The 13,255-nt window shown below is 48.8% G+C and overlaps 1 protein-coding gene across 1 annotated transcript; it reads left to right on the forward strand.

The window, feature by feature from the left end:
* LOC118349964 (collagen alpha-1(I) chain-like) lies at positions 1-12,930 on the forward strand. The gene is made up of 6 exons (XM_049113777.1): positions 1-136; positions 1,232-1,266; positions 7,596-7,944; positions 9,841-9,984; positions 10,889-10,968; positions 12,580-12,930. Exons 1-6 carry the CDS (start codon positions 1-3, stop codon positions 12,670-12,672), a joined length of 837 nt encoding a protein of 278 aa, XP_048969734.1. The 3' UTR covers positions 12,673-12,930.
* The last annotated feature ends 325 nt before the right edge of the window (positions 12,931-13,255 follow it).

Genomic DNA, 13,255 nt, shown 5'->3' on the forward strand with positions numbered 1-13,255 from the left:
ATGCAGGAGTTCAGAAGAGTGCGAAGACCAGGGTTCCGGGGGTTCCGGGGGTTCCGGGGATCTCCGAGGGCCGGAGGTCCGACGGGCCCACGCGGGAAGCGGAGCTGCCTGGCCCAACAACCACGACGGTTGCCAGGTAAAAATAAACAAAAGGTAGAGGCAAAGCCTGGACATGATACTCTGCGGAGCAGAGACCCAAGCCAGTGGGGCGCTCGGTCTCGCCAGAGAAACCGAAATGTTCAGGGAGCCCGGTGACGCCCCCATTGTTAGCAACTGCGCGCCCCTCCCCCGCCTGCGTCCCACCCTTTATTTACCACCTTTGTGAGCTTGGCACAGCTGGGGTGCGGCTGGGCTCCGAAGCCCCTGGTTCAAGCCTCTTCCCCAGAATCCCCAGGCCAAGCCTCCCTTCCCCTGCAAAGGCCACCACTACCTCCCGCCGAGCTACAGGGAAGGATTTGGGCTGCTGGAGTCTGCAAGGACCCAGACTCCAGCCGCTCTGAGGTGTAGGGTCGGGGTGTGGAGCAGTTTCCCCAGGAAGCAGAAGACCTGGCGTCCCGGAGATTCAAAATGCTAGTCCACTTCTGGCGGATCGAACTTGTCCTCTTCAAAGCTTAAATCCGAGACACATTCCTCCTCCCCCTGGCTGTACTGCTTCTAAGAAAAGAGGCTGACCTGAAGAATAAGCACAGGGACAGTGGGGAGGGGAGCACACTTCACGGTTACTCTGAATGTTGCCATTTCCTCTAAGTTCTCCCATCCGAGTACTAACCAGGCCCGACCCTGCTTAGCTTCCGAGATCAGACGAGATCGGGCGCGTTCAGGGTGGTATGGCCCTAGACTCCTCTAAGTTCTCAATACGCATGTCTGAGTTTTAATTCACTACTGTGTTAGGAGGAGGCTACCTACCACTGAATCAGCGATGGCTCCAAACTCTGTGGGAGGGGCTTGGGGGCATGGGGGGAGGGGAGAGGTGAGCAATTCATTCTGGGAGTGAGAGTCTGAAACCAAGGGACTAGCCCTCCGTTTACATTAGGATGGAAAACTTCCGCGTCCCACCTACACTCAACACACCTGTCAATCTAGAACAAGTAACCTTGAGGTCTACCCTGTGTGCACGCATGGAGAAGGCACTTAAAATGTTGAGGTCAGCATGTTAAACTTTCTGGAAATACTGTAACTAGCGCCCCGTTTACTTCCTTCACTGTCCTTTCTATAATCTCTTTCATTTTAGTCCGTGTTTATGGGCTGGCACAAGCTCTGGAGAACGTAGGTTTTTGTTTTGCTTTGCTTTCAAGGATTTATTTATTCAGAGAGACAGAGGCAGAGACACAGGCTGAGGAAGAAGCAGGCTCCATGCAGGGAGCCCGACGCGGAACTCGATCCGGGTCTCCAGGATCACACCCTGGGCTGCAGGCCGCACTAACCCGCTGCGCCGCCAGGGCTGTTGGAGAGAACGGATTTTATCCTATTCCCAGTGTCTAGCACATACTATGGTTTTTAAATGGAACTAATTCCATAACTGGTCTTATTTAGGAATGGATCTGTTGTTAGAGTCAGGTTTCTGAAATCTATAGCATCAATACTGAATCTCTTTCTCTCACATTTCACAGGAAGCTAGACTTCTTAAAGTGTAAACTTGGATAAGTCTGAGATTTCCTTGACTGGCTTGATTTAAATTGAATTAGAAGAATTTTTGCACAGACAAAACTTCAAATGCTTTTTCAGAAAGTAACCATCTTTTCATTCTCTACTCTCTTCCCTTCAAAACAAATGTTGCAACTTCGGAGTTAGTTAAATAATCAGAATTCTAGCCCCAAATTAAGTTCTTAATGACATGAAACACATTCTTTGCTCCTATTATTTATTTTCTTTTAACATTCAATATATAGAACATTGGCATTTTATTTTAGAAATTACTTTGTCAACTTAATCCCTAATTCAGGGTTAGGGTTACAGAAAAGTTCTTCAACAAAATATTTCATACAAGATGTCTATGTGATACTGATATCTGGGTAATATACCTTATTTGAAAGACAATTAAAAAAAATATTTTATTTATTCATGAGAGCCACACAGAGCCCTGAGGGGAGCCTGATGTGGGACTCCATCTCAGGACCCTGGGATCAGGCCCCAAACCCAAGGCAGATGCTCAACCACTGAGTCACTCAGGTGTCCCAATGCACATAAAGGTTTTCAAATGCTGTAGCATCATCTCACTTAAGGCCATAGTTACTCTGTTCCCAAGTCCCTGAGATTCTGTTTGAGGGGAGCGCTAAAAGGCTGTGTCCTCTTCTATGTCCACAACTATAGGAGCACTCTGATGCAATTGGCTCTCCAAATTTCAAATAAGGGGTCAGAGCCAAGGGCCAAGACTTCAAGAAAAGCCCCAGAAATTCCCTGCACTCAAAAGCAGTTTCAGAGTTTCACATTTCCCAAAAGATGACAGAGCTAACTATAGTCTTCCAAATCCTGTCAGTTGCTTTAAATTATGGTTATAGTATAGTATAGTATAGCTGTGGAACCCTTGAGCTTTAATAACCAGGTGCTTGAATTAAATCATGTAGCTCCTCTTGGGTTCTGGCATCTGTAATCTCTTCACACTGTCTGTATTCCACAGCTATTTTACCACTTTCTGTAATAAAGTTAACGAGGATCAATTCAGAGTTTTTCTTGTTCTAAAATGTGCTGTACTGGGTGTTATGCTATATGTTGGCAAACTGAACTCCAATAAAAAAAATAAAAATGAGATTGCTGTATACAATAATAGAACCCATCATTAGATATTCTTTTGAAATTTAAAAGCAGAAAATAAAGCATTTTCCTAGAAGTTTTCTCATCTCACACTTCTGTTTTTATCATAACTATTTTTTTAAAGACTTTATTTGAGAGAGAGAGAGAAAGGGAAGGAGAGAGAGAGTGTGAGCACATAAGCAGGGGGAGGGGTAGAGGGAGAGATAAAAGCAGACTCCCCACTGAACAAGGGAGTCTGACTGTGGGGCTTGATCCCAGGACCCTGGGATCATGACCTGAACTAAAGGCAGACACTTAACTCACTGAGCCACCAAGGCACTCCTCTATCTCAGTGTTTTTTTTTTTTAATTTTTATTTATTTATGATAGTCACACACAGAGAGAGAGAGAGAGACAGAGACACAGGCAGAGGGAGAAGCAGGCTCCATGCGCCGGGAGCCCGACGTGGGATTCGATCCCAGGTCTCCAGGATCGCGCCCCGGGCCAAAGGCAGGCGCCAAACCGTTGCGCCACCCAGGGATCCCTCTATCTCAGTTTTTAAAAAGATTTGAGAGAGAGAGAGAGAGAGAGAGAGAATGTATGTGAGGGCAGCCTGTGTGGAGCTCTGCACTGAGTGGGGAGTTTCCTTGAGGATTTTCTCTGTCCCTCTACCCCTCCCCTGACATTCTCTCTCAAAATACATAAATAAATAAATGAATGAATGGATCTTAAACAACAGGGTAGTGAAATTTCTTTCTCTATAGGTCTTTTGAAACTGGAAAGATTCTGATTGCCTGAAATATCTTCAGAGGGAGGCTGTCAAAAGGCACTCTAGTGGGGGATCTGCATGGACTTGGGACAATTTGAAGAACAGTGAAATTGACCATCAGAGCTCCCATGGCTCCACAAGGTCCCTGGCTCCCTCATCATCTGTTTTGCTAGGTCTCAGGGCAAAAGCAGAACTGGCCCAAGATGCTCTACCTTAATGCTGCCTTTCCCTGCAGACTTCTCACTGCAAAGGAGAACCACTTGAAGAGAGCCAGGATAAATCCTAAAGAATGCCACCATCACCACTGAATTCCAGACATGGGCATGTGGGTGGAAAATATATTTTAGGGCAGTGAAGATGACTAGCTATAGGGCACCTAATTCTAATTGCCATATTTTAAAAGAGTGGGAAGAACCAACTTCCTACAACAGAATCCAGGGGGAACATTAGCTATTCCACTTTTGAGAGAAATGGTTGCATTAGTCCTTGTTTGATGACTTTAGTCAGCTGCCAAGTAAGGATATATCTGGGGTTCAAATAAGAAAGGCTCTCAAAAAATGGAAAAAAAAAAAAAAAAAAAAAAAAAAAAGCTCCCACTCCAGTGTTCAGAAAGCAGTTAAAAACAGATCTGACTGGATTGGGAAGGTGAGAATTAGCCTAAACTATAATAATAATATAGCTAGTCTTTTTTTTTTATTTAAGATTTTATTCATCCAGGACTGCCCAGTTGGCTCAGCGATTTAGCGCCGCCTTCAGCCCAGGGCGTGATCCTGGAGTCCCGGGATCGAGTCCCAAATCAGGCTCCCTGCATGGAGACTGCTTCTCCCTCTACCTGTGTCTCTCTGCATCTGTGTGTGTGTGTGTGTGTGTGTCTCATGAACAAACAAAATCATTAAAAAAAAATATTTATCCATTTGAGAGAGCAAGTGAGGGCACGAGCGAGGGTGGGGGCACAGGGGAGGGGCAACAGACTCCCCACTCAGTAGGGAGCCTGTTGTGGGCTGGACCCCAGAACCCTGGGATCATGACATGAGCCCAAGGCAGAGGCTTAACCAACTGAGCCACCCAGGTGCCCTATAGCTAGTCATCTTCAAGTGCTTCCAGCAGGCCAGAAACTCTCCTAAAGATATTATCTTAATCCTCAGGTCAACTGATATTTTCCCCAATTTACAGATGAGGAACTGAGGCTCAGATAGTTTTGGGAACTTACCTGAAGTCACACCCTCTGGCCCCTCTGCCTGAGGCTAGGAGGCCATAGTGTGTTGTGCCTTTACTTCTGTTTTCTAATTGCCAATCTTCAGGGCTATATCTCAAGGGGCCCGTGAAAACCATAGCTTCACATTGCTTGGTTGTCCTGAACGCCCACACTAGTGTAGGGAAGGTCCTGTAAACAGTATGGGGTAGAGCTGGTGTTCAAACCTAAGCATTACCGCCTACCAAGCCCACTTGCTCTGCCACTGAACTATGTTAACTCTCTAATTAGAATTAGAGTTGGGTGAGAGTCCTCCCTCTACCATTTATTTATTAGTTCTGAGGCCCTGGGACCCCAAGTTACTTAGCCTCTCTCTGAAGCCTGTTTTCCTATCTGTGCTATTGAAGATAACAATGGCAACCTACCTTCCCAGTGGTTGACAAGGACCAATCACAATTCCTATCTAGCAAACAATAGAAGCTTCTCTTTTGCCCAAATGTTAATAATCCCTTACCCCTCAGCTCCTAAAATAAGACAAAGGTTCTTATGTTTTCTTATGCTTTGGATCCGCTGGTGCTGAGGGCAGAGGACAGCAGAGGTGGTTAGGCCTAAATTCTTGGACCCCATCCCAGAGTGACTCTCCAGGGAAGGGATGGGGTTCAGGAATCTACACCTTGGACCTGTCTGCAGGGAATTCAGATACCTGCAGTTCTCCTACCTGGCTTTTTAAATAAGTCTGTGGAGTTCTTGAAATCTAAGCTGATAGACCAGTGGCCTGTGAGCTGAGTTTGCTAGTGTTTGAGCCCTTCCTGCACAGGCCTCCAGCTGTGTCTGCATCCTTCCTTTCCCCCCTCATCCAATCTGTCTTTATCTCCCCTCCCATCCTAGCCCCATCCCCTTACTCTGTTCTTAAGTCCAACTTCCTCTCCACTCTTGGGGACCTCCCCTGAGCTCAGCCTGCACTCCTACCCACCAGCCACTTCTCTGCCAGTCTCTTCACCTGCAATGCCCCTTCCTCTATCCACCTGCAAGACTCAGATAAAAGCTGCCTCTTCCAGGATAACCTTCAAGCTCTCTTCTCTTTGCATGTGACTTTATTACTGTTCAAATGATAGAGCAGTGTGAATTTTTTTTTCTGGCTGGAAACTACCTCGTGGACTCATGGCCCATGAATGGTAAAAATGTGCACCAGAGCAAGATGAAGAGAGGAAGACAAGCAGCGGGGCTGAGAGGCCTGAGAAGTAAGAGAAGACCAAGAGACAAGGGCTGGGCTCCTGAAAAACCAGACAAAAGATTACTATGTGGGGTTCCCACAGCTTTTGCAGACAGTGGCTGTGCAAAAATTCATTGGAAGAACTGAGGAATAGTGCTCACTTCGGCAGCACACATACTAAAACTGGAAGAACTGAGGAATATTGCTTGCTTGCTCCATTTGGGGGAGGGCATGCTTGAGTCAAGACACTGATGGTATTGATGTGCTAATTATTACCAGAAACACTATCCTTTTGCCTAGGAAATGGGATTTCCCTAGTAAATCCCTTACTTTCCACCTTGTTCAACACCCAGAAAATACTTTGCCTCTATCTCTTTATTCCTAACTTCCTCCTCAACTATTTTTTTAAATATTTTATTTATTTATTCATGAGAGACACGGGCAGAGGGAGAAACAAGCTCCATGCAGGGAGCCTGATGGGGACTCATTCACGGGTCTCCAGGATCTGGCCCTGGGCTGAAGGCGGCGCTAAACCGCTGAGCCAACCGGGCTACCCACACGTCAACTATTTTTTTATTTTATTTTATTTTTTTTAAATTTTTTTATTGGAGTTCAATTTGCCAACATACAGAATAACACCCAGTGCTCCTCCCATCAAGTGCCCCCCTCAGTGTCCGTCACCCAGTCACCCCCACCCCCCGCCCACCTCCCTTTCCTTCTCTGATTGACTTACTTCACTCAGCATAACACCCTCCAGTTCCATCCACGTCGAAGCAAATGGTGGGTATTTGTCGTTTCTAATGGCTGAGGAATATTCCGTTGTATACATGAACCACCTCTTCTTTCCATTCATCTTCCGCTGGACACCGAGGCTCCCCGTCCTCAACTATTACCCATACTGAATGCACTCAGCCTCATCTAGTCTGAAACCGAGAAGTGGTTCTCACTCCCGGAGAGATTATTACCAGAGAAGCAGCCCCCACACACTCAGGTGCCACATCTCCACCAGCCATTTTTTTTTATAAACGGCAACGGGCACTGAACCCGAACCTTCCCAGAAACGGTCACAGAACCCCTGGCCCAGGTCAGTGGAGCTTGCTTCCAAGAGGTGCCCTGTTCCCAGGCCAGCCCTATAAATACTCCCAAAGTCCCCCTGGACATGCAGTTAGTAGTACCTCTGCCTCTGGGCACTGTCCCCACACTCAGGCCTACGCTCCCCGCTGGACCAAAGCCTGCAGGTGAGAAGTGACCAAAGCAGACATCCCCCCTCTCACACACTTTGGACCTTTTGTTCTGAGTCCACCTGCAAAAGAAATGTCAACTCTACCGAGGAAAGCAGACACACAAGGACCTGGCTAGATGAGAAGAACCAGATCCTCCAGGTTTGTGCCTCAGGGGCTGATGGGCAGGTACCTGAGAAAGTCCCGAGGAGGAGGGAGCGGTGAGCTGAAGACGCCCTGTTGGTACAAGATAGGGTCAAAACACGTATACTTTTTTCCCTCAGAGCCCCCGGGCTGCAAGCACCACCAGCGCCCATGCCCTCAGGGAGGCAAAAATAGCGTAGACGTCACTGGTCTGATTTTACCAGTGGGAACCTACCCCTCAGGAGGCCAACGTTACACGCATGGCGCTGCGGCCAGGCGAGATCACGGACCCAGAAGCCGGGATCTAGTCTGACGCAGACACTGCTAGAGGCGGGCCTTGGGCCAAGCTCCTCTTAGGTCGGTGACCTCGCTTAGTGGCCTCACCTCTGCAGGCGGATCTCCCTCTCCCCTTAGTGGAGTCCAAGCCTCCCAGACCGCTCACCCGCTGGCCGTTGGGGAACTCGGCTTCGGGAACGTTGGCCCCGCCCCGCGGCTCCTCCCGCCCCGCCATTGGCTCCGCGGGCCGGGGGCGGGGCCGAGCGCCCAACCGCCGGGTTGGCGTCAGGCGCCTCGAGCGCAGTTTCCGGGCGTCGGTGGCGGAGAGGCCGGAGCGTCGGGTCGGAGGCTGAGAGGCTGCAGCGGCCAGGAGCGACCCCGCCCCCTCCCCGCTCGCTCTGGTGAGTCCGGGGTCAGGGGGAGGGGGGGGAGGGGGGCGGGGTCGAGATGCGAACGGGCGGCGGGCGCGTTCCGTGGTCCCGACCCCTGGTCGCCTTTGCGCTGTCCTGCTTCAGAACCCTTTGCCTTCCCCGTTGTAAGCCCGCGCCCTACCCCCTCGGAGCCGAGCCTTCAGCCCGCACAGCCCCTGCTGACCGCCCCCTCCATCTTCTCCCGACGGGGACCCGAGCCCAGCACGTACCCCCACCCCCTCGCCCCTGGCGTCGCGTCAATGCAGCCACACTCTTGACCCCCTGGGAGTCCAGTTCCAACCCCGAGCGCAGACACATCCCTCCTCCGCCCTCTGAGGCATCACATCCTCACCCCTCAACCCCTGTGGCAATCCCCGTGCTCCACGCCAACCTCCCCTGAGCCCCACCGCTATGGCTTTCCCCTTTTCTGACCCAGCTTTCTTATCCCAGTCCCGGAAGGTCTGCTCAGCCCTAACACCCACCTCCACCCACCCTTATTCAATGCCTGCCATCCAAGCGGATGCCCTGTTGAGCTCACCCCCTTCTTGATAGCTCTGATCTCTGCCCTATCCCAAGTCTTCGATGCATCTTCTTGTCCACACCGACTCAAGCCCTCACTTCCCAGCCCACCACATGCTTTCTTTCCACCTGCAGCCATCCTGAGAACACTTCATCTTTGCTAAACTGCCCCCGACTCTTGCCGCCCCAGTTCCTACCACCCCAACCCAATCTTCTTAAAATGAGGCCTCCATGCCCCCATCTCTTCCTCTCAGCTCTGTGCCCATTCTTCCCTTAATGCGGTCCCCATCTGATCTGAAAACTTAGTGCAGTCTCTTGCCAGCCCCACCTGCTGCCCCCCAACAGCCAATCCAGGTGCTTTTTCAGAGCCGGGTAGTTACTGAGTAGCTCGATTGCTACAGGGCCTCAGATGGTAAGTAAGTGTGGAGGAGTAGAGATCTATGTCCCGTGGTTCAAGAGGTTTTCCTGAATGTCTGCTCTCCTGCACCTGTCCTCAAGGATTGTGTTTCTAGCATTCATATTATGTTACTTGTGTTGGCTGCTGCAATGGTACCTTATCATCCAAATACCTGGAAGGTGAGGGATGGCTACTCATTCAGCCTGGGACACTGGAAGCTTATCACTGCCTTTTGGACTGTAATCTGTAGAAACTCAGGGGGTTGCACTATGTGGGGTTGGCTGTGGTCACAGACCCATGCCCATGAAGGTTTTCCTGGCATTTAGAGACGACCCTCACCCGGGGCTCCTCCCAGCCAGAGCTGATTGCAAGTTAGTCCCAGTACTGAACACAGGGAACACAGTACTAGACGTGATGTTACATGTCGGGAAGAGTGTAGGTGAGTGGATCCTGGGGAAGCTGATGGCTAGGTGGGTTTGGAGGCTTTTGAATTGCTTCCTCTTTTTGTAGGTGCTGGATCGTTGAGTTTTGACCATTTGGATTGCCCTTGAACTGAGAGAGCCAAGTTCCCCCAGAGTATCTAGACATTCAGGAGGCACCCAGGCCCATTTGTTAACATTTATAATTTATAATTTCCTGGGCTTTTTGGATACACATCCCCTCTAAGTTCTGGTACCAGGCCCAAAGGGATTGGCTGTTTGACAGTAATTGTAAAGGGCCCCAAAGAGACCCATTGTCTTTGCTTGCCATTTATAGTCTCACTTCTTTGAAAATTGAATGCCTGTCTACCTTCAATATCCCTCCGTAAAAGTGCCTATCCTCTTGTCTTTCTTCCGCTTCCTGATCTCCCTCTCTCCATCTCCCTCCTCCTTCAGCTCAATAACCCTAAAAACAAACAAACAAACAAAAAAAACCCACTCTTTTAAAAACATAAAACCCTCTTCTAAAAACCCTCTTCTCCCTGTTTGAAGGGCTATGTCTGGCTTTTGTGGAAAGCAGATTCAACATATCGAAGGGAAATGAAAACGCAGACGGCAGCTTCCAGATCAACAGCCATTACTGGTGCAATGATGACAGGAGTCACTCAGAAAACATTTGCCACGAGGACTGTCAAGGTCTGGCCAGGGCTCCAGGGTGGGAAAGCTCTACTCACAGGACTTCTATTCCTATGCAAGGCCTGGGAATGTCCCCAGAGGGACTGCCCATGGAGTCCAGGAATGTTTTTGCTGAGCAGAGGACTTGACAAGTGGCTGTAGTGCCCATCCACTTAGCAGATTCTTTGGTGTACGGGTTCTAGAAAAGCTCTGCATAGTTAATAGCAGAGCAGGAGCAACAGCAGCAGCCAACATTTCTTGAGAGTGTGTTATATACTAACCATTTTACCTGCAGAGCCCATTTTACCCAGCATTTCATGTGATGGAAACTATTATGCCCACTTTTCAGATGAGCAAACTGAGGCTCATAGAACCAGTGCCGAATTCCAGGCTGGTGGCCCTGAAGGCTCCACTCTAACCATCAAGTAAAAACTTTGGCCAATGTCTGATTAAAGGCCAAGTGCAAACTGCCCACCTCAGAGCCGCTCCAGGAGGCTCCATAGGTCCATGACTTGGACCTTCTCTCCTCTTTCATACTCTGATTCATATCCCGAGACTCTTCATCTGAAGAGCCTCCCTGATCAGGCAAGATTTACCTTGGTCTCTATGCTGCCTGTTTTGACATCTCCTCTCCCTAGAAACCCTCAAACGTGGCATGAACTACCATCTACCCTGACTAGGAAGTATGGGGGTAAACAGTTGTCCTGTGCCTCCTGCCAGAACCCAGGCCACTCCCTATCCCCATTGTGGGGATGTCTAAATAGGCCTCTGGGAGGGAGGCTTTGCCTAATCTGGAAATACTCAGCCCCTGGGGGGTACATGCCAGCGCAGGGACAAGCCAAGGGAGAGAGAGCTTGCCTCAGTCTTAGTCCTCTGTTCTCACAGGTGCGCTCTCTCTCTCTCTCTCTCTCTCTCTCCCTTCCAGACGTACTGAGCCTCAATCTTCTCTCAGCCATCAGCTGTGCAAAAAAAGATTGTCTCTGGAGCAGGGGGTATGAAGAACTGGTGAGGAGAACACTGTGGGACTAAGTTAGCAGCCAGAGCACTGGGAAGGTTGTAGTGACAGAGAAAGGCACAGTAGGCAAGGACTAGACCCTTTTATAGCCTAGAAAAATGTGGGAGAGTGGCAGGGCTTGGAACTCTGACTTACAATACCCAGGATCTGGGTCTTTCTCTGATGTACTAAAATTATTTTAGAGGGGGCGTCTGGATGGCTGAGTCAGTTGAGCGTCCAACTCTTGATTTCCACTCAAGTCATGATCTCACACTCATGATTCAAGCCCCATGTCAGGCTCCACACCAGCACAGAGTCTGCTTGGGATTTCCCCCTCTCCCTCTGGCCCTCACCCCGTTAGGGTGCTCGCTCTCTCTCTCTCTCTCTCTCAAAATAAATAAATAAATATTTGGGTGCCTGGGTGGCTCAGTGGTTGATCATCTGCCTTCAGCTCAGGTGGTGATCCCCCAGGGCCTGGGATCGAATCCCACATCAGGGAGCCTGCTTCTCCCTCTGCCCATGTTTCTGTCTCTCTCTGTGTGTCTCACATGAATAAATAAAATCTTTAAAAAAAATAGATCTTTAAAAAATAAATAAATAAAACTCTTTTGGATGCAGTAACAAAGTAACTCAAGTGAGTTGAGGGAGCTGTATCCTGAGGGCACAAGGTGTCTCACTGAGCTTACACAGGTGCGGCTAGACCTCAGAAGGTAATGGAAGCAGAGCTGGAAAGTGTCAGCCAGCTTTTCCTGGCAAGTTTCTGCCTCCTGGTGCATTTGCTTCACTACTTTCTTGGTAGAGAGCAGCATTCTCTGCTCCACATTCCACAGCACAGACTCTGGCTGCCCCAAGTGGATGGGCTAATGTCCTGAGCAGCAACAGAGACTGCCTAGGCTTAGTCCCTGTCCAAGTGCCTGGGATAAAGAACCTGATTGGTTCAGTTTGGATGCAGATCCCTGCTTGGTTCCATCAGCTGGAGGCCTGGGAGCAATTGAGCTATACCTTCATGGTTGCCACAGGGTCCCCTCTCGCTAATTGGCAGCAACGTTTTCTGTAAATGTAAATGCCCCTGTCAGCATTTGTCCACGACGGTGGACATTAGGATGTTTACTTTACTTTTCTGAGCTTCAAACCAGATATACACAGAATACAACTGGCTGTATATACAACTGGCCAGTTGACTACAACTGGCCTCCAGGCGTCTGTGAGGATGGAGGGAGTTAAGTGCCTTGCCTACTCTAGAAACACCACGCACAAGGGACACTGATGGCTATGAGGGCTGACCTGTTCTGGAGGAAGAGTCAATGGTTGCACCTGAGATTGATTATTTATTTATTTACCTTTTAATTTATTTAGTATCTTTCATCCTTCTACAATGGTGCTCTCCTACTTCAGAGGAAGAGAAGGATTTGAAAATGTGGAAGCATATCGGGTGGGGGAAGTAGAGGACAAAGACCACAGATAGGGGAAATTTAAGGGAAGAATCAGAGGGCCAGGGGGGACAAAGCAGAGAGCTAGGAATGAAGGGGATTCTGAGCACTGCTCTAAGATCTGGGTCATGTAGGTGCAGAAGGAGCTTACTGAGTGGTAAAAACAAGAACCAATCTGTTTTCTTTCCACAGGGTAGCATGGAGGTTGCACTGTGCAGGCTGGCCACTCTCCTACTGGATGACAGGATGTTTCTCGGGATGAGACAGGACACAGGGCTGCCGTAGAGTCATTCCAGAGCTCCTCTTCTCACTCAGGAATTCATTTCTCCTTCCTCTTGCCTCTGCTTCAGGTTATTTTCTTTCCTTCCCATTTACCAATAAACCTGACCATAGCCCCCAGGAATAAATGGTTTTCTCGGGCTTCCTCCTTGTACCTGTCTGGGCCCAGGCCTCTGGTTCTGACTCTCATTTGCAAACCAAGAGGACCACAATGAAGAAGTTGTTATATTTGGATAATTATTAAAGCATTCCTTGTGCAAAGAATGTGTTGATTTGTTCATTTTTAATTCTAGATATATTCCAGTACCTAATCTAAGAGTGTGGCAGGCACTAGAAGAAGGAAAATAAACCACAACTATTGTTCTTGAGGTGTTTATAAGCTACCCAGAGAAGCGGAGACATACTCAACCAATGGGTATAATAATTGAGTGGATACATACAATGAATACAATGGATAATGAGATGGGTAATAAAATCTACAATTTTTGGGTTAAAACAGTATCAGGATCCCGGTTATTCCTCCAAAGCCAACTACTTTCAGAGTAAAAGAAGATTCCGAAGAAGATAATGGTTGGGGCTAAGGGTCTTG

The sequence above is a fragment of the Canis lupus genome, chromosome 9, assembly GCF_003254725.2.
Source record: "Canis lupus dingo isolate Sandy chromosome 9, ASM325472v2, whole genome shotgun sequence".
Classification (NCBI taxonomy): domain Eukaryota; kingdom Metazoa; phylum Chordata; class Mammalia; order Carnivora; family Canidae; genus Canis; species Canis lupus.

Excerpts from the sequence above, each read along its gene's own strand:
- LOC118349964 (XM_049113777.1), top strand. The coding sequence starts at position 1 with ATGCAGGAGTTCAGAAGAGTGCGAAGACCAGGGTTCCGGGGGTTCCGG. Across the intron at positions 137-1,231 it reads ACAACCACGACGGTTGCCAG|TCCGTGTTTATGGGCTGGCA; the intron begins GTAAAAATAAAC and ends CTTTCATTTTAG. Across the intron at positions 10,969-12,579 it reads GCAGGGGGTATGAAGAACTG|GGTAGCATGGAGGTTGCACT; the intron begins GTGAGGAGAACA and ends TTCTTTCCACAG.